The following is a 19,686-nucleotide window of genomic DNA, read 5'->3' as shown; positions in this document are numbered from 1 at the left end:
ATATCGCGAAATCTTTTCTTCTTAGCTTTCATCGCTCACTTCTCAAATCTTTCGATCTCGCCTTGAGGCCTGTACATTAATGATTACAAGGATCAACAAATGTCACCACTTCATGCTCTTGTGTCTTGTAAACAGCTCCTAGGCTGCACCAAACTCGAAAAGGAGTGGTTGGAAGACGGATGAGTAATTACAAGGGGGAGGGGTCGGTTGGTTGGTTGGTCGACGCCAGACGGATGGCGCCTCTAGAAATACATGTCGCAAATGTCCTCAGATGATGATGAAGAAGGTGAAGGTGAGGCGGGTAGACTCAATAATGGAGAAGGAGCACGTAGCTCAGACAGACACGCCCTGGATAGGAGGCGGATGCCACGCATCTTCTTCGGCCCCGACCTGCGAAGATTGCTGCTGCTGCTGCTGCTGTTGTTGTTGCTGCTGCAATGCAGAGTTGGAGGGGCTCGCCTCTGGCATGTGATTCGACGTCGTCAACGAATGCGAAGAGATGTGGTGCTGATGATGGGGATGATGGGAAGGAGGCGCAATAGAGCCGTGGAAGTCGTCGGCATCGGCCTGCATTCCAAGCTGGAAGAGGATGGAGTTGGGATGGCCCAGAGGTCCGCCATTGTTGTTATTGCTGTTGCTGCTGCCACCTTGCCCGTGTGGCAAAGTGGGTCGAAGCCCTCCCCCAAGATCAAACATCTCGGGCAAGAAGTCGGACCAGGCACCTTGGGAGGCGTTGGTATCATGTGAGCGGCTCCACGGCGTGTCGCCCGCGAGAGGAGACGAAGATGAGAATCCAGATGACAGATGAGGATGGTGTTGCTGACCCATCGACGACGAAGAGTGAGGGTGCGAGGCGGAGGGGAGTCCTAAGGCATAGGCGAGGGCATGGGCCGGACCAAACGTATCTGCCATCGTTGAAGCCACATCGTGAGGGGTTTCAGGGTGGGAAGTCGATGGTGCCTGGACCTGCGGCAGCGCCTGGGGCGGGCCCAATTGACGATGTTGCCCATGCGGCTGCAATTCGGAGAAGCCGCCGCGTACATGGCTTTCGTTGCTCAGAGAGGTGAAGAGCCGATCAAAGGGCGAGATCTTGGCAAACATCTGTTGAGACCGATGGAGAAGCCTTGCCAGGGATGATTCCGGCGAATCGAGCATGGCATAGACGCCTTTGGGGGAAGGATGTAGGATGGCAGACGAGGCATGGTAAAGCAGGGCGAGGTGGTAAATGTGAAATGGTTGGGGCTGCTGCTGGTCCTGCGACGTGATGAGGAGGGCCGTGACAACCTGTGGTGGCAGCGCATCCCGCCATGCATGCAATCGCTGCACCACGTAAGGTGCAGGCGATGGATTCGATGAGGCCTTGGAGAGGGCGACGTCGTACATGATGTCGGACAGCTGAGCCTGGGCGCAGAAAGTCGAAACGGCGTGAGCCTTAACCGTCTTTGCGACACCCGAGGGAGATCGGGCGACGCAGAGAGACCACTCGTCAGAGTGATGATCAGCGATTGGGAGAGCGACGGTGAAGTCAGCGCGTCGAACGACGGGTGCTTTGCCCATCGACAGGGAGAGAAAGACGTCGAAGCAAAAGAGCGACCACCAGGTCAACTTGGCTGCTTCCGAGTCGGTGCCCATGCCGACATCCCGAGCCAGCTGGACAGCCATGGAGAGCTGGAGACGACTTGTCGCACCGCGCCCTCGGAGTACATCGATCATTCCGAGGAGAAGCCATGACTGGACGGCTTCTATATCGGCTTCACCTTCCTGGTTCTTCATCAACAGCTCTCGTGCTCGCCCGTGGCAGTCGTCGGACGTGATTACATCGCTCTCGACCAGACTCGATGCACAGATAGCCAGGACCAAGGCTAAGCGCGAGTAGGTGGCAGAGGCGCGGCTGCCGCTGCTGCTCCACCGAAGAAGGCCGGGTTTGTCGATGAAAGGATAAAGCATGTGTAGTGAGTTGAAGTAATGGTCCAGGTGGTGGTCAAGATCGTCTTCAATGTGCGGTGGGAAGGGTCCCGTCCTCGATTGTGGAACAGTCCACGGCAGCCGAGTGGCCAGACGTTGACGTGCTCTCCGCGCCTCGTCAATGCTGAATGCTGCCAGTACTTCTTCGTCTTCCTCCTCATCTTTGAATTGGAGGTGCTGAAGCTTCAGGCCGAGGCTAGGTGCGATGCTCTTGGCCAGGTCGCAATTCCTCCAAATGTCTCTGGCCTGCGCCTTTGTGTGCTGCATGAACGGTCCATCCGCGGTGGCCCATTCGCCGCTGGTACTGCTGCTAGCGACATGGTTGTCATCCAGCCGCAGCTGCTCGACAGCGTCGTGTGAGATTTGAGGAAACGTCGAGACGAGGAAGCCGAGGATGCTCTCGAGACTCTCAACCTGGGCCTCGAGCCGCTGCCTGACGCCCTGCGACGGTCCACGCTTCCGTTCAGGCCGGTCGTAGGTACATCTGCGGCCTAGGTTGGCGCAGACGGCGCAGACGGGGTGATGTCCATCGCATCGATCTTTCTTCCTGTGGCGGATAATAGAAGCACCACCCAAGTCAATTTTCCGCAAAAGCATTTTTCCCCTCCCGCACAAAGGGCCCGCCGGGTCGATGGAACGTGCACTCACGCAAAACAGGCGTCGCACGCCCTCGATACCCTCTTTCGCTTCTTGGACCCAGCCGAGAAGGAGTCGGCGGGGCTGCTCGCCATGGCGTACAAGACACGACTGGGGCCACGGCCGACCGACGGTGATGATATGTGGCTCCCACCGTTTAGCGAATTCGGCCTGTCTCTTGGGCAGGTGCCGACACCAAAAGGGAAAACTAAATAAAAACAGACTGTCTTGAACGGGACTCGGCCGAGAAATGCCTCGGTACAATTTACCTACAGTGGCCATGAGTGACGCGGCTCTCCTTCAGGATCAAGGAAAGCATTTCAATGAAAAGGTGCGGCTGAGGAGACACGGACAGCATTACAAGGTCTTATAAGAATGAAGTAGGGGGGACAGAAGTGAAAGCGGCTTTAGGTAGAGAGGGGGCGGAACCCGACCTTGTAAGGGTTGGCGATGGGATGGGTGACCGAGTCTGCATATACGGGCGGGTCTGCTGTGAGAGCGTCGTCATCGTACACGACGTCGTACCTGAAGAGGACAAAGTCTGAGTCGCCCGGCCTTAGAGGATATACATAAGCAGGAGACCTACTTGTGAAGAATAGCTGCGACGACGCTCATGCCTTCGAACGTCGCCAGCGTCTGGCCAAGGCAGACACGAGGGCCGGCATTGAACATGTGGGCGAGCTGTATTGGCATTTGGTCAGCCACAAAGGATCCACTTGGAAACGGAGGACGCAAATTTGACTGACCATCTGACCGTAATTTTTGAATTGCACCTCGCCATCCTCCTTCTTCTCGAGGAATCGCTCGGGCTTGTACTCCTCGCAGTCAGGGCCCCAGTTCTCGGGCATGCGCGCCATGGCGTAGTCACACCAAATGACGCCCTCGCCCTTTCGAATGAAAATGTCGGGGAGGTCCTTCTGTTCGCCAGAAAGCTTCTCGGTGCCCTGGTAGGGTCGAATCGTTGTGTCGCACGTCGCCGTCCTGACATTCTTGGGGACAGCAGGGTGCAGACGAACGGCCTCGTAGAAGCAAGCTTGAAGGTACGGGAGCGACTTCATGTCGTCGTAGCCCATCTGCCTTCCGTCAAGGTGCTCTGCAACGGTTCGTCGGATTTCCTTGACGCATTCAGGGTGCTTCCAGAGCTCGTAGAACATCCATGAGAGCGATTGCGCAGTTGTGTCTCGGCCTGGCAAGGCGGACCAAGTAGGGGTGAGAACTTCGAAAGAGTGGAAAGTGGAGTGAACGAGGCTCTGTGACTTACCTGCGATGAGGAAGTTGAGAACGACAGGAAGGAGCTCGTCTCTGGTGAGGCCCATGCCCATGAAGAGCTCCAGGAGGTCCTTGCCTTCCTTTGAGTCGACGGATCCACTCTCGCCGCGTGCACGGGCTTCGAGGCGCAGATCAATGATGCGGTAGCAGTACTCGCGCAATGTCTTGATCGATTTGCGCATGCGAGAACCTTGGGCGGTGAAGAGCTCAATGAAGCGAGGGAAGGGGTCAACAAATCGGTTGTCGACAACCAACTGGGCAAAGTCGAACTTTGAAATAGAAGCGAGGGATCGTGGGTGAGCTTCGGAGGGGGTGCGGCACAAAGCAAGACTGGAAAGGCTCACAGCATCGGCAAATTCATTGCGGGTCTTCATGCCTTCCGCGGTAGCAGGCAGCACCTCGAGATCGGCAGTAAAGGCCATCTGGCTGAAGGACGACATTGTGAAACGGAAGAAGACTTCGGGTAGGTTGATCTGGGCGCCCGTCTTGTGGCAGTCACTCATCAGCCTCTGCAGCTGGTCGATGTCACGGTGGATCGTTTGCTGAACGTAGGTCTGCAGAAAGCACCTTTTAGCAATGCCAAAGACATCTTGGGCGCCACGATTGGGTCACCAGGACTCACTTTGAAGTTGCCAACACTAAAAATGTGGCTGGCCATCTTGCGTTGCTTCTTCCACACATCGCCGTCGGCGACGAAGATGCCATGAGAGCCCAGGAGGTCGGAGAAGTTGTTTAGGAAGTTGAAGCCCTTGACAAAGTGCTCGAACTCGACCTTTTGCACGAAGTTGAGGTACTCTGGACGGTTGATGAGGAAGACCCGGCCGCCGAGCTGGGGGATCGTCAGCGTCAGGGGTTGGCCGCCCGGGACCTGAGTCTTTTGAACTTCCGTGATTGCTGTCAGGATCCTCTCCTGCTTGCGTACAATGCTCAACAGCCAGGGCGTGTTCCCGATCAGGGGGTAGTTGGGGGTCATTGTCTTGACATTGCGGGGACGTGGCGAGGTGAAGGCCATGCGGTCTGGGTAGAGGAGGAGGAGCACGGCGAGGACAGCACCCGTCGCCGCCACGGCGTACAGAGCCGCCGTCTGCAAGTCTTGAGGAGCGCTTATGTCGAACGAACCCATTTTGTTTGCAACTGCCCAAGAAGAAAGAAGGGGTGATGGGTGTAGGGGGCACTTCCTTCCTTGCCTTCTTAAGTGAATTGCAGCAGCAGCACCCACTTCACTTCACTACTGCGCTACCCCGCAGGACACATTTTTTTGTTTCCGAGAAAAATGAAAGTGGAGCATCGGCTCATTAGCCAGCTGCTATTTGCAATACGCTAGCCGTTGTAGTCCCTCGGCCTCGGGGTGGTCCTGGTGCAGCACAACTAGTGGCGCTCGCATCTCAAATCTCTATCACTTTTGAAGCCGAGGCCGAGGCATAGATTGTCTGCTTCGGACTGATTCCTTCGTACCGACAACAGCTGGTACATGGTACGGTACGTACTACTACTTAGTAAGTGTATGTGCGTGAAAGCTAGGAATTTTACATGTCGCCCTGCAATAAATGTGCATGTACTTCGGGCATGTCTCTACGCTCGGCGACGAAAGCGATTGAGATGCATGGCGTCCCTGATCTGGAATTGGGCGCCTAGTAGTGTGTCCGGTACGTGTAGTCATTGCAGGCAGCATCACTCTCTGCTCTCCTATCTTGCGCAGCAATGAATCAGTGTGAAAAAGAGATTCTTTGATGAGAAACGTAGAGGCAGCCCTTTGGGCATAGTGCAAGCACCCGACATGATTGAGGCCGTATTGTGGTACAGTACATGGATTGCTGTCTTCGAAAAGCCACAGAGAATAAAGCGAAGAAGACATTCTCTCCAGTGTTAATTCCTAAGCCGCCATGAGCCAAGTCCGTGGGGTGCACTGTACCACACAGCCGTGGTTGGGTCTATTCACCTCGAAGCCGCTCGAGTTGCGACGAATGGAGAATGTTCAGGGGCCTTTCCTACACTTTGCGTCACCTCCGCTTTAACTATGTGCTAGTTCCTCTGGCCCGGCGCAGCGAGGAAATGAGATGGGCGCATGGATCCACGCTGTCACTTTCCTGTCCTTGCCGTCGACCGAACCAGCATCCTAGTCACTGACGAACGCACACCATCAGCAAACCAGCAGCAGGATCCAACCTTCACATAAACTCGCGAAAGACTGACTTTTGCGCGCGGCGACGAGCAACCCTTTAGTCTTATCAGCTAGTAGTGTCCAGAATTCACTAACTGCAAGCAAAAAGCGGCCTGCGGCGTAAAAAGGTACTAGGCTCGGACTTTCTCGCACCTCTGGCCCCTCGACGGCCCAAGCAGGCCAAAAAAAGTCCTGCTTAGCATGAACCGGAGAGGAAAGCGATTGTCGCCTCGGTGAGTGTCCAGAGCTTGTGACCAGTGTCGGTTTCGGCCAAGCTTGTAATCAGGGCATCGAGGTCATAGAGAGCGCCTTGTCTGGTCACGGGTTGTGCGGCTTTCCTATCCCCATCTCCGCCACCTGACAGTAGCCAGCGCGGAGTTGTTATTTCTGCTTTTCGCCTTCACCTTACTAGGCTGCCCGGCCTCACGCTCCCGTTTTGTGTCGTCACTCCATCCTGTCATTCTCATCTCCCTCCCGGACAAATCGGCATAGAGGGGGCACAATTTCGTGGAGCTCTCGGGGGATTATAAGACCAACATGTCCCATCTCCTGCCTTCGTTCTTCAACCCAACTGACGGTGGCAATCCTCCTCCTCCTCCATCCCCCGCTCCTAGTCAAATGGACAGCACCACGCCTCCCTCCACGTCTCCCGTAACCAGTGACAAGTCGTCCAGCGTTCAACATTCCAGTAGTGTTGACACATCCAAAGCAAGCAGCAGCGGCACCGGCAATGGCGGTATTAATGCGAGCGGGGGCACAGGCACAACCGGGGGCACTGGTACGGGCACTGGTACTGGTGCCGGTTCAGCTGGTGGGGACGCCAATAGTGGCAGCACAGGCTCAGCCGCGGGCACCGGTGAGAATGGTGGTCTCGTGAACGAACCCACCACGACTACGAGCCCTGTGCCGGCTCCAGCACCACCGGAAACTGTGCCAACGTCGACAGCATCCATGACAACGTCGGTCGTCTCTCCAACGACAACCAGTGCATTACCCACCTCGACAACTTCCGCTGCACACTCCTCGTCGACAACCTCTGCGGCGCAACCAACCACGACCTCCAGTGCAGCACCGGTGCCGACAACCGTAGTGGTGACCACCATGCCAGAACCGACCGCGACAGCGCTTCCCCCACCACCGTCGCCGCCTTCGGGGAGCGGAGTGAGTCTTGATTGTCATCTTGACGTTGTCAGATGCTGAGGAAGAGGAATCCCTTTGATAGAGCGGCTCAAACATCGGCGTCATTATTGGAGCTATTGCTGGTGGCATCTGCGGCGTCATTGGTGAGCAGCCGAAGCCAAGACTCCCTTCATCTTCGTGACAAAATTTTTCACACCTATTCAATGCAGTCCTCATCTGGCTCATTCTCATTCCCATTCGCAAGGCTCAACGCAAGAAAAAGGAGGTGGAATGGCTGACTTTCGGGACGGAAAATGACCACGTCAACGGCAGCGAGAGCACCGCCGACGTTGTTCGTGGAGGCCGACCTGCTGCAGACATGGACAATAGCACCACTTTTGCAAAGGATATCAGCGGCACAACACCTGAAATGTATCAGATGAATTCAATTTCCAACACAGGCGGCGCTTCGACGACGCTGTACAGCCACCTCGACGGAAATGGTAGCTCTCCGTGGGTTGGTCCTCCTCCTGTACCGCATCCACCCTCGGTGGGGCCAGACGGAAGTGTTCTATCTGGTCACGACACCACAGGCTACCCCTACTACGAGTACGATGCGCAAGGCTATCCTCCCTACTATTCTGCATCGGTCACAGGCGCGCAGGCAGGTATGCAAGTTGGAGGCATCGTGGGAGGCGCCGCAGTAGCAGGCTACGTGAGCCCCAATGCGAGCAGCCCGGAGCAACACCCACAGCGCATTCGAGGCTTTGGGACGGGACCACCAGCGAGCATTCGGACTAGCCCCGTGGTGCAACCGACTCGCTACCAGGGAAGCATGCATCCTTCGAACTCGATGGGCTCCATGTCGTACTCGCAGCTCAGTCACGGCAACAATGCTTACTCAAACGCCTCGCAGATGTCTATGGGCCAGGGAGGAGGAGGTGGTGCGCTTCAGCAGCCCATGCCAACAGCCTCGACAGGTTTGCCGCAAAGCGACACAGCTGCCGTTTCGAGGAATGCCTCATCGAGTGCAACTTCGACAGCAGTCGCTGTGCCTGCATACAGTGCCCAGGGGCTCCGCCGAACGGCGTCCGGCTCCTCTATTCATCGCTTAGATGACGACAAGAGTGGCGGGGAAGACCACGAGGTCATGCAGCGGGAACAAATCCAGGCCGCTGTGCATCAAGGATCGAGTAGTGGAGAGGCAGGTGACAACTCGGCTTATGACGGCCTGGCCGTGACGTATGATCAGCATGGTGAGCCCTCGCATGGGGACACTCGCATCGACCCACCGCGTCAACCTCACGGTGAGGCTCCAGGCCAAACTCTCAACTATCGGCGAGGTCAGGGTCAGATCCGACAGAGGCATGCGCAAGGACAGGATCATACTCAAGAGCAGGAGCAAGGTCGACAAGTAGCAAGAGACAGAGAGAGCCTGCACGAAGGAACGATTGACGTTTCGATGACTGACCAAAAGCACGACTTTCGTATCACCAACGACTCCTGATCGACTTCCCTTCCAATGGGTTTGAGCAGGTCCCCTCATTCCATCTGTCGTCTGCATCTCACTTTACCCCCTCCTACTTACCGTCTGGCACCACCACTCTTTCTTCCTCTTCTTCCAATTGATCAACTAGTGAGAAGGAAGTTCACGTCTCCCTCACTTAATCAAATCGTTCCCTCAATCAATGGTCTCACTTCTTCTTTTCCCCTCATCACTGCGCTACTTTTAAAGTTCCCTCTCTCTAAGGATCTCTCTAAAGAGATGAAGGCTGAAATGAGCAAGTACTTCACAGAGGCAAACGTTGTTCCTTCTTCTTGATCGTTCAGGAGTGTCCTTACAGCATGTTCTCTTCTTTCTCTATTGACCAGGGAGCTCAATGGTCTTCCAACATTGGGCAAGGTTACAGACAGAGACGTTTGTCGTGATTCGCCCTGTCCAGTCTCGCGAAAGGGATAGAGGCGAAAGGATTGATTGTTGTGATCAAGAAAAAAGTGGAAAAGACTAAACGAATCCTTCAACAGAGAAAAAGAAAGTAGGGAAGGGGGATTGGCGGGAGTCTTGGTCGGGAAGCGAACGTTGAAGAATCGAGAGTCGCGAGCGTGCTATTACAGTACAATAGAGAGAGGAGCGCGGGGAAGACGGGACATCGACGATCGAGGAATGTACTTGTGTCTTGAGGTGTATGGGGGCGTGCTGGAAAGATTACTTCGTTCATGCGACTTCATCGACCTTCTGCTGGCAGTCTTGAATGACCTGGCGCATTGTCGCGAGCAGGTCCCGGCTCTTCAGCGGCTTGGAGCAGTAGCCGTCCATTCCAGCAGCGATGCAGCGCTCCTTGTCGCCCAGCATCGCGTGCGCCGTCAGCGCGATGATCGGGACCCTCGAGGCCGGCGGCTCGAGCGTTGCTTCAAATTGCCGAATGAGCCGGGTCGCTTCGATACCGCCCATGATAGGCATAGAAACGTCCATCAGGACTACATCGTAGGTCCTCTCGCGGATCCTCTGCAAAGCCAGCTCGCCATTGTCGACAACCTCGACGCGATGGCCCTGGTTCTGAAGGATCTTAGTCGCCAGCTTCTGGTTGACAAGGTTGTCCTCGGCGAGGAGAATATCGTAGACGACTTCGTTGGTGCCCTCGGTCGGCGCGCTGGCGGAAGATTCGAGCGAAGGAAGAAGAGCATAATACAGGTCGGCCAGCGACGTCGGAGTGTTGATGTACGACGAGATACCAAAGTCTAGGCACTGGGTGAGGGAAAGCACGAGCTCTGTGGGCGAAACGAGGTTGATAGGGATGTAGCGCAAGTGGTCCAGAGATCGAATGTCTTCGACGACGGAGAGTGAGTCGGCAACAATGGCATCGATGCGCCCCTGGGTTCTTCTCCGCTGTCCCGCTTCCGCGATCGAATGAACCCTTGTGACTTTCAGGCCAAGCTCCTCGAGCTTGGCACGAATGCCCGTCTGATCGTTGAGCGTGTCGAGGTAGAAGATGGTGCGGCCTTGGTAAGGTCTCATCTTATCGCGCACCTGATGGCTGCTGATGCTGTCGAGCTTGACGAGCATCGTGAAGAAGAAGTCAGACCCGTGTCCATAGTTGGAGCGGACCCAAAGGTCACCGCCCATGAGGTTGACAAGCCGCCGCGAAATCGACAGACCCAGACCGGTTCCGCCGTACTTGCGAGTCGTCGAGCCGTCAGCCTGACAGAATGTGTCAAAGATGACATCGAGCTTGTCCTGTTTGATGCCGATACCGCTATCCGAGGCACAGAATTGGAGCAGTGCCTGCGTTGGCGAGACCTGCTTGGCCAATGTACATTTGAGGGCGACTCTGCCGCCCGCTTCTGTGAACTTGACGGCATTGCCGATCAGATTGGTAATGATCTGCTTTAGCCTGAGCGCATCGCCAATGAGGGGGTCGGGGCAGTCTGGCGCCACCTCGTAGAGAAGATTAAGTTTCTTCTGCGTCGCTCGGACCGAAAGCGTCTTGAGAACGCTGAAGACAATGCCACGGAGTGAGAAGGGAATCTCTTCAACGTTCATGCGACCAGCCTCGATCTTGGAGATATCGAGGATGTCGTCAATGATGGCCAGTAAGTTGCCGGCCAGGGTCGAGACCGTCACCAAATTTTCTCTTTGACTTCTCGAAAGCTCTGTTTCGAGCGTAAGGGCCGTCATGCCGATGATGCCGTTCATCGGCGTACGGATCTCGTGCGACATGTTTGCGAGGAACTCCGATTTACTCCGGTTTGCAAGCTCGGCCGCTTCTCTAGCTGCCGTGTTCTTCTGGATCGAGTCGCGAAGGCTGTAGACCATCTGGTTGATCTTCGTCTTGAGCGAGTCCATCTCGCCGCTCGCCTCGACAGTGACGAAGCGCGTAAAGTCTCCGTCTGTGGCCGCAGCTGTGATTTGAGCAAAGGCTCGCACTTGCGACGTCAAGTTGTTGGCCATGATGTTGACATTGTCGGTGATTTCGCCCCACTTGCCCTTGATGTCCTTCTTTTGAGCCTGGACACCCAGCTTACCCTCCGTTCCCACCTCTCGCGCCACACGCGTGACCTCAGAAGCGAAGAAGGAGAGTTGGTCAATCATGTTGTTGATAGTCTTGACCAGGTCCAAGATCTCGCCCGAGACGGAAATCGTGACCTTTTGCGTCAGGTCACCGTGGGCGACAGCCGTCGTAGCATGGGCAATTGCTCGTACCTGAAGGGTGAGGTTGGCGGCCATGGTGTTGACTGAGTCTGTGAGATCTTTCCACGTTCCTCCCACGCCCAGCACCTCCGCTCGTCCACCTAGTCTTCCTTCGGTGCCGACCTCCTTTGCTACTCTGGTCACCTCGGTTGAGAAGGTCCGGAGCGATTCAACCATGTTGTTGACCGTAAGCTGCAGAAGGGCCAAAGATCAGTCACAGCCCAGTCTCAAGCTCCGTCATACTCACCTTGAGACCAAGGAATTCGCCGCGAACCTCGACGTTGATCGTCTTGCTGAGATCGCCTTCTGCGACGGCCGTTGTGACAGTGGCGATCGATCGCACCTGGGTGGTGAGATTGCTGGCCATCATGTTCACTCGTTCAGTCAGCACCTGCCATTGACCTTTGACGTCGTCGACGTTGGCCTGGCCTCCGAGCCTTCCCTCGGTGCCGACCTCAACGGAGACCCTAATGATCTCGTCAGAGAGAGTCTTGAGTTGCCGAACCATGTTGTTGACTGTCAATTTGAGGTCGAGAATCTCGCCCTTGACATCGACATTGATGAACTCGGTGAGGACACCCTCTGCGACGCACTTCGTTACCCGAGCAATCTCTCGCACTTGAGATGTAAGATTGTCTGCCATTTTGTTGACCTGAAGGAAAGAAACCAGCATAATCAGGCACAAGGAGAACGGGGCAGTGTCACACACACACAGAGAGACTCACATTGTCGGTCAGGTTTTTCCAGGTTCCTTCGACATTTGGGACGTGCGCCTGGCCGCCGAGCTTGCCGTGGGTACCGACTTCCATCGACATTCTCACGACTTCGCTCGCAAAGATACGGAGCTGGCCCACCATCGAATTGACGGTGTCCTTGAGCTGTGCCATTTCTCCCTCTGCGTCGATGTCGATCGTCTTTGTCAAGTCTCCCTTCGCAACGGCCGTCGTGACCATGCCAATGGATCGCACCTGTTCCGTCAAATTGGCGCACATTCGATTTACGTTGATCGTCAGTTCCTCCCAGACGCCTTGGACACCGGGAACGCTCGCTTGTCCGCCAAGCTGGCCCTTGCTGCCGACTTCTCTGGAAACGCGAGTGACCTCGTCCGCAAAGTGTCGGAGTTGGTCCACCATGACGTTGATTGTGACCTTGAGCTCAAGAATCTCGCCGTCGGCCTGCACCTCGATCTTCTTGGAAAGGTCTCCTCTTGCGACGGCCTGGACAGCGAGGTGCAAGAGTAGGTCAGTCTTCTTGGTGTGGACTATATCACATGAGACTGTCTCTACCACTTACCTTTGTGACGAGGGCAACACCTCGCACTTGGTTTGTGAGGTTCTCGGCTAGTCTATTCACCACATCCTTAAGCTCCTTCCACCGGCCCTCGACGCCCTCAACCTCAACCTGACCTCCCAGCTTGCCCTGCGTGCCTACTTCGAGCGAAACTCGCGTGACCTCTGCGGCGAAAGTAGAGAGGCGATCGACCATCTGATTGATGATGTCTTTGAGCTCGACCATGACATGTCCCTGCACAGGAACAGTGATGTGCTGCGAGAGATCTCCGAATGCAACAGCCTGTGTTTGCGCAAGAATGTCAGCATATACATTAGTATAACACACAGAGAGAAGCATGCGTACCTTGCACACGCGAGCAATGTCCTGCACCTGCGCTTTGAGAAGATTGAGCTCATCCTGAGCACTGAGGCCGCTCTCGTCGTCGTACCGCTCAAAGGCACCGACGGCACCCTCGGCCCCTGCGCTGGCTCCTCCGGCAGCGCCACTGCCACCGGCTGGGGTGAGAAGGACGGGTCCATCGCGACCCATGCCGAGCGGATAGGAGAGTGGATATGTGCTGCTCTGGGGATGCGCGTGGCTGAGGGGATACGGGAACTTGCTGCGGGAGAATGACATGGTGTCGGAGCCCGTGGGTGAAAGGGGCGCCTCTGAATCACCGTTGTCCAACGTGCTGCTCCGCCGCTCTTTACTTTGCTGTTGGTGGATCCTCTCTAGCTCGTCCTCAGCACGCCACAATCTCTCCACTAATCTGCCAATGTTGGCTTCGATCTTCTGCGTCTTTTCGTCGCCCCCGTCGTAATGAAATCGGGGCAAGGGCAGCGTGACTGTTCCCCCGTCCTCGTCGAGGGTGCCATTCTCTGGAATCGGCTCACTAATGACCGAGCTGGTGGCATGCTCAGCGTTGGTGCTCTCGGTCCTCTGCCGGCGATTTTGCTTCCAGCTGCCTCCATCGACATCTTGCCACACAACAGAGGGCGGTGGCTTGCTGTTGACCAGGGACTGAGTGATGAGAAGGAGATGATCGACGAAGTTGCTGGGAAGATCGCCAATGTCGGGCAGTGGCGAAGAGGTGGTCCGAGACATCGAGCTCGTCGAGCTCCGAGGAGGCTGCGGGATCGACACGGCCGCTGACATGGCCGTCGGGAGTCCTTTGGGGCACCCTTCTAGTTGTGGAGAGAGCAATCACCCCTCTGAAAGTGAGCGCCTCGAGGAGAAGAGAAATAAATAAATAACCAACAGGTTTGAAGGGTCTGTCGAGTGTATCAAGGCGCCATGCAGGGGCGTACTGCTGCTCCGAAATAGAGACCGCCCTGGCCTCCTGCTTGTATCACTTGTGTGCAAACCGGCGTAGCGTAGATGGCGTGCTACACTTGCCCTCTGATTCAGGATCACAGAGAGGCTCGTTGCCGTCGGCGTAGCACGTCTACTGCTGCTGGAGTCGGGCTTGTCGGGGATTGCCGCACACCTTGTGTGTGAAGTGCGCTGGTCGTAGTCGTGCCAAATTGGCTCCGCCGCTGATGCCGCGTATCGTCGAGCGAGCAGTTTATTTGTTGTTAGCTCCCACGTGGAGAACAAGCTCATCTTATCTTCACGTGAAGCCGCCTGAAACGGCCTCCTCTTCCGGCCCGCTCACCCTGGGCGACGGAATTCCGCCCGGGTCGTTGAGAGAGACAAAAAGCCGAGGAAGGGTCTTTGACAGAACTACCTGGAGCAGTTGGGCGGGGCTTGTTTTCAAGGAGCAGAGCGGGGGAAAAAAGGGGGAGATACGATGAGCTTGAGCAGCCAGTCAAATGTCCGATATGCTGTCCGACTAAATCCTCCAGACCCAATCAATCAAGCAAAGTATCTTTTGACTTGTGGAATCCGCTCCGTTGCCGACCAAGGACGCCCCACAGTTCAACAAGGAGAATAGTCATGCTGGCTTGCCTTGTGGTCCAAAGCTATATGTTCTGTAGACCTCCTGTCAGACAACATTGACGAAGGCGAGGTCACGCAACATAGTCCGTCTGACGCGAGCCATATAGCGTTGGAGCTTCGGAAGTCGCGGTCTGACACAACTTCCGTCGCGTCAAGAGCGATAATTTTTTCCACTTTCTCTACAAGAGGTGCGGGGAAAGAATAGGGCCCCTCCTCCGATTGGCGAGGCGAGCGGGTATATAATTGCCTCCTCCGTAGTCGCCGCCCTCGCTCTCTCTCTTCCTCTTCGACCTTTTGCTTCCATTCTCTCTCTCTTCACCCCGGTCCCGCTGACCTGGCCTTGCCAAGAAACGTCCAGCGCCGCGGTAGAACCACGCAACACCTACCCTCCACCACACCACAGGCAACCTTGCGCCAATCACCACGCTTCAAATTGTCATGGTCGAGACTGACTTGGTAGACCACGCCAAACAGGCTTTTGCCTGGGCCACGGCTTCGGCCACCAACTTCTTCCTTGCCCTCGCCCTCGTCTTTGTGAGTTGTCGTGACTATCCAGCCCTCTTCGCGCCAACCCACTGACGCTGTCGTCTGCCGTCAGGCCGCTGTTCACGTCGTCCCCTTCTTGGCAAGGGCTTCACACATCACTGTGCCTGGACCACTTCTCGCCAAGTTCTCAGACATCTGGCTGCTCCGGCAGGCGATGAAGGGCAAGCGCTTCGAGACTGTTCATGAACTCCACAAGAAACATGGTGAGTTGAAGCGTGAGGACGGCAGGACCTAGAGGGCGGTGAGGACTGAGCAGCATTGCGTCTCCCTTGCAGGCAAATTTGTTCGCATCGCCCCCAACCACGTCTCCATCGCCGACCCTACCGTGCTCAACAATGTATATGGTCATGGTCAGGGAACGCTCAAGCCCGAGTACTACGATGGTGAGTGTAGTGATGCCCCGCTTTTCGAACGACAAGAAGCTGACGTTTTGGCTATAATCTCAGCATTTGTCCCTCCCAAGCCCGCAGTTCGAGGTCTGTTCAACACCCGCGACCGCCACGAGCATTCCCGCAAGCGTAAGATTGTGTCGCACACCTTTGCACCCAAGAGCATCCTTGCCTTTGAGCCTTTTATCCGCCGAGAGGTGCAGGTGCTCCTCGAGAGGTGGGACGAATTCTGCGCCACGGCGAAAAAGGAAAACACTCCAGGCCCTCGTGGGCTTATGGGCCGTGCCTGGATCGACTGCCTCGAGTGGATGAACTACTTTGCCTTTGACACGATTGGCGACCTTGCCTTTGGCACCAGTGAGTGTCTCTCTGTCTCCTGCCACCTTGCCAGTTGCACACCCAGTCCGGAATTGTGATGAGGACTGACCTGTTCCCTGCCTGTAAAGCATTTGGCATGTTGGAAAAGGGCTACGATGAGGCAAAGGTCGAGTTTGAGGATGACAACGGCAACAAGACATCGACGACTTGCTCGGCTATCAAGATCATCAACGAACGCGGAGAGTACTCGGCCACGTTGGGCCTGGCGCCCGTCTGGATCCGACCGTATCTCGCCATGCTTCCTTGGTTCAGCCAAAGGCTAGCATCGGTCAAGAAGCTCTCTGGTATCGCACTTGCTCGCGTCAACGACCGTCTTGAGAATGGATCCGAGAGGGACGACCTGCTGGCCAAGCTGCAATCGGCCAAAGACGACCGTGGCGAGAACATGGGCAAGATGGAACTCACTGCTGAGGTGTGTTGTCTGATATTAAGAGTCTGATGAGGAAGAGAAACTCACCGTTACGATCGATGCAGGCCCTCACCCAGCTCATTGCGGGTAGCGACACGACATCGAACTCGAGCTGCGCCATCATCTACCATCTCTGCACGCACCCACGCGCCATGAAGAAGCTCCAGGTGGAGCTGGACCGTGAGCTCAAGCACTCGGAAGAGGTTCCCCTCCACGACGATGTGCAGGAACTGCCCTACCTCCAAGCCGTCCTCTCGGAGTCGCTGCGCTTCCACTCGACGTCGTCCCTCGGCCTGCCTCGCTCGGTCCCAGCAGGTGGCTTTACCCTCGCTGGCAAATTCTTCCCCGAGGGCTCCGTCGTCTCCGTGCCCGCCTACACGATCCACCGCGACAAGTCCGTCTTTGGCGCCGACGCCGACGAGTACAACCCAGACCGATGGCTCGCCCAGGGCGCCCGCCAAAAGTTTGAAAAGGCCTTTGTCCCCTTCAGCGTCGGACCGCGGGCGTGCGTGGGCAGAAACGTGGCCATGCAGGAGCTCTCGCTGCTGATTGCGGCCCTGATTAGGCGGTACGACATTGAGCTCAAGTACCCCGACGAGAAGCTCGACACCGTCGAGGGCTTCCTGCGCAAGCCGACGGTGTGCTGGGTTGGCATCAAGCGGAGGGAGTGACGTCGTTGTTTGTGGTTGTACTCGTAGTTCTTGCTGAAGCAATACTATCCAAGTAGTTAGGGAGCTGAGAGTGAAGCGCGTGACACATGGGAGTCTTCGGGACAGTGAAGGGGATAGTTGGACCGGGCCAGGTAAGACTGGATCGATCGTAAACAGTGCCCTTCTGCGTATGAGAACCAGTCAATGCGCAAACATGGCACCTTGCAACCTCGTGTATTCAAAAAAGAGAGGAAGAAATACTAAGGAGAAGAGAGAGAAGACAGAGAGAGAGAGGTAACAAGAAAGAAAGAGAGAGCGAAAGAGAAAGGCAGTGAAAGTTGTGAGGCTTGAGAGACCAGGAGAGGAAGGTGAAGCCATTGTTCGTGTTGCGTGGACGCGCTGGCGTGGGGAGAGAGTACATGAGAAAAACAAAGAGGGGCAGGCCATGGAGAGGCTGCTGCTGCTGCTGCTGCTGCTGCTGCTACTGCGGTTGCAGAACATAAAGTCGTCGTGATCGTCCGTGTGGCTCTGTCGTGTTGAAGTGACAATGAGAGGGAAGGCTGCTTTTGCCGCCCTTCTCGAACCGATGTGCGCTTTTAGAGAGGGGAGATCATGTGTAATTCGAATTTGACGATGCTGAGAATGATGCTGAGAATGATGTAGATAAGTCGTTTCAAGGGAGAGCCCACCCGTTATGATGCCCAGTACTTTGACCAACCCGCCTTGGGTGGCAGGGCTGGCGACTGGCCGTTGCTGTGTTGCTGGTCGTAGTAGCCGCTGCTGATGAGGCCGCTTGCTGCCGTCGCATCGTAGTCATCCGATTCGAAATCGTACATGGCAATTGGCCTACCCCTGGAATTGTGGCGGTCGTGCTGTGGTCTGCTTGCAACATTGGGTTGCTGGACCGTTGGGGAGCCCGACCCATGGCCAGAACTACTTGACTTGGCGTCGGCCATCCAAGGCTCAGGGGTGCTCAAGACGCTGTCCCTCCTCATCTGCTGCGGGCTCGAAGGCTCCGTCACATATCGGCGCAGCTCGTTTGGCGAAAAGAGGGGGTGTGTCGACGTGCTCTCGGGGGCAAGGGCAGCATTGTACGATGTGATCGGCGATGCATATGTGGGATCCACGGCGCGCGGATTGACGTGAGGAGGGGCCGCTCGCTCTTTCAGGCTGCGGTTCCTCGACAAGTCAATTCCACGGCCCACCGTGCTCGATCTGTTGACGCGGTCAGAGTCTGCGCGAGGACCGCGCGGTCGGCGTTGGCCATTGCCATTCGAATTTCCGCTGCTCGTCCCTGATGAGAGGCTGCCCGTTGAGGGATTGTAGTTTGTAGATCCGGGCAGCTGAGGAATCGCGAGCATCGACGACATCGACGGTTGCGCGTCCGGTCGTGCATTGGCTGCCGAATAGGTGCGCGAGGAGCGCGAGCGACGGCTCGAGTCAATCTTGGGTCCGTAGCTGCTCGTGCGATTGTACGACGAGATGGCGGGCCTCTGGGCACCCGAGAGCAACTTGGTATTGCTCGAGGCGCTGCTGACGATGCTCATCTCTGTCCTCGACCTCCGCGTCCCATCCGCATTGGTCGGGTGCGGCGTGTCGGGCGGCGAAGTCGATCCGGCGCGCCTCGTCGCCCCGCGTAGCCGCAACTCCGTCTTTGCTCGCGCCCGCTCTTCGAGCACGATCCGCCCTCCAGCCCTGGACCAAAAGGCATTGACGAGGGTATAACACATGCACATGAATGCAAAGCCCAGGGCGACGACGATGAGAATGATGGCATCTAGCGGCGTGCCGTCGATTGTCTTCATGTCCGAATTGGACAGGACGGGCTTGCGAGGCAGAAGCAGGTGCTCCTCTTTCCGTCCCGCCATTGTAACGACGACGGGAGCTGCTTGCGCACCCCATGCCGCGAGCGTCGTGACGAGGAGCGAGGGCTTGATGCCGAACCGCCGGGTCCTGTTTGTTCTCGCTTTGCATTTTCGCCTTGAACTGAGACGAGCCACATCATCGAGGACCGATGTCGATGCTGCCGTCGTTGTGCCGGACATCATCGTGTTTATCAAGAGAACGAGGGAAGAAAAGAGATCGGCTACGAGGAAAAGAAAAGGGAGGAGAAGAGAAAGGAAGAGAGTGGTCGCTTTCGATGAGATCGCAGATTTTTCGATCGGTGGCCTGCTTGCTTGGCAACAACCAAGGTTCCGAATCCACGCCAGCAATTTACCAAAAGGGGTAAATAGGAGCGCTTCCCATTCAATGACTCTCCTTTCTCTCTTCTGCGAGAAGTGGGAGGTCAGAGCACGGGTGGTCAAATAGTCGAGACCGATGCCGGGCTGATGGTATGGCGTCGGAGAGGAGGAGGAAGAGGGAGCCGGCTGCCTAATGCATCGCACGACGTCGTCTGATACATCAGTCAGGGACCGACCATCCTCTGACAACAGGGTTTTTTTCTTTTGTAATGATTTTCTTTCCTCTTCCTTATTTTCTGATGCTTCCGGGCAAGAGCCCTTTCTCGATCGCGGGAGACGACGAAAGGAAATTTTAGGGTCCTTCTTCTCTAGCCTCTTTCCCCCCGCGAACTGAAATGTTGACACCAGACCTGTTACATCCTACAGCCCATCACGTAGTTCAATCAGACAGCCACTATGCGCACTCTCAGCAGCGAATAGAGCAAGTACTTGTTGTAGGAGTAGCATCACTACCACTTGTTGTAGTTATAGGAGGTAGCGTAGGAGGACATAATGTAATGTGTAGACACTGGTCCGGATTCC

The 19,686-nt window shown here is 56.1% G+C and overlaps 7 protein-coding genes across 7 annotated transcripts; 2 read left to right on the top strand and 5 right to left on the bottom strand.

Moving 5' to 3' along the window:
* Positions 1 to 59: 59 nt before the first annotated feature.
* FA10DRAFT_299052 (hypothetical protein) lies at positions 60 to 2,772 on the bottom strand. The gene is made up of 2 exons (XM_025524679.1): positions 2,614 to 2,772; positions 60 to 2,512 (listed from the first exon to the last, which is right to left on the bottom strand). Exons 1-2 carry the CDS (start codon positions 2,694 to 2,696, stop codon positions 334 to 336), a joined length of 2,262 nt encoding a protein of 753 aa, XP_025380896.1. The 5' UTR covers positions 2,697 to 2,772; the 3' UTR covers positions 60 to 333.
* Positions 2,773 to 2,877: 105 nt separating this feature from the next.
* On the bottom strand, positions 2,878 to 5,055 carry FA10DRAFT_264309 (cytochrome P450). Its single transcript, XM_025520598.1, has 6 exons — positions 4,493 to 5,055; positions 4,215 to 4,424; positions 3,863 to 4,139; positions 3,348 to 3,787; positions 3,188 to 3,282; positions 2,878 to 3,126 (listed from the first exon to the last, which is right to left on the bottom strand). The coding sequence occupies exons 1-6, from the start codon at positions 4,991 to 4,993 to the stop codon at positions 3,009 to 3,011; spliced, it is 1,641 nt and encodes a 546-aa protein (XP_025380895.1). The 5' UTR covers positions 4,994 to 5,055; the 3' UTR covers positions 2,878 to 3,008.
* A 1,513-nt stretch (positions 5,056 to 6,568) lies between these two features.
* On the top strand, positions 6,569 to 8,657 carry FA10DRAFT_283324 (hypothetical protein; the record flags this gene model as incomplete). The annotated part of the gene is made up of 3 exons (XM_025523831.1): positions 6,569 to 7,192; positions 7,254 to 7,314; positions 7,381 to 8,657. 3 exons carry the CDS (start codon positions 6,569 to 6,571, stop codon positions 8,655 to 8,657), a joined length of 1,962 nt encoding a protein of 653 aa, XP_025380894.1.
* A 708-nt stretch (positions 8,658 to 9,365) lies between these two features.
* FA10DRAFT_226494 (putative nik-1 protein (Os-1p protein)) lies at positions 9,366 to 13,715 on the bottom strand (the record flags this gene model as incomplete). The annotated part of the gene is made up of 5 exons (XM_025518692.1): positions 9,366 to 11,531; positions 11,587 to 11,991; positions 12,065 to 12,556; positions 12,633 to 12,911; positions 12,975 to 13,715. 5 exons carry the CDS (start codon positions 13,713 to 13,715, stop codon positions 9,366 to 9,368), a joined length of 4,083 nt encoding a protein of 1,360 aa, XP_025380893.1.
* A 1,028-nt stretch (positions 13,716 to 14,743) lies between these two features.
* Positions 14,744 to 17,071, top strand: FA10DRAFT_264307 (putative benzoate 4-monooxygenase cytochrome P450). Its single transcript, XM_025520597.1, has 6 exons — positions 14,744 to 15,083; positions 15,148 to 15,298; positions 15,371 to 15,478; positions 15,542 to 15,841; positions 15,931 to 16,274; positions 16,337 to 17,071. Exons 1-6 carry the CDS (start codon positions 14,988 to 14,990, stop codon positions 16,940 to 16,942), a joined length of 1,605 nt encoding a protein of 534 aa, XP_025380892.1. The 5' UTR covers positions 14,744 to 14,987; the 3' UTR covers positions 16,943 to 17,071.
* On the bottom strand, positions 17,025 to 17,518 carry FA10DRAFT_28810 (hypothetical protein). The gene has a single exon (XM_025524178.1). The coding sequence runs from the start codon at positions 17,420 to 17,422 to the stop codon at positions 17,123 to 17,125; it is 300 nt and encodes a 99-aa protein (XP_025380891.1). The 5' UTR covers positions 17,423 to 17,518; the 3' UTR covers positions 17,025 to 17,122.
* On the bottom strand, positions 17,139 to 19,328 carry FA10DRAFT_264306 (hypothetical protein). Its single transcript, XM_025520596.1, has one exon. The coding sequence runs from the start codon at positions 18,964 to 18,966 to the stop codon at positions 17,614 to 17,616; it is 1,353 nt and encodes a 450-aa protein (XP_025380890.1). The 5' UTR covers positions 18,967 to 19,328; the 3' UTR covers positions 17,139 to 17,613.
* Between the last annotated feature and the right edge of the window lie 358 nt (positions 19,329 to 19,686).

Source organism: Acaromyces ingoldii, assembly GCF_003144295.1.
Source record: "Acaromyces ingoldii strain MCA 4198 unplaced genomic scaffold FA10scaffold_1, whole genome shotgun sequence".
NCBI lineage: Eukaryota > Fungi > Basidiomycota > Exobasidiomycetes > Exobasidiales > Cryptobasidiaceae > Acaromyces > Acaromyces ingoldii.
This window is presented reverse-complemented; position numbering and strand designations above follow the sequence as displayed.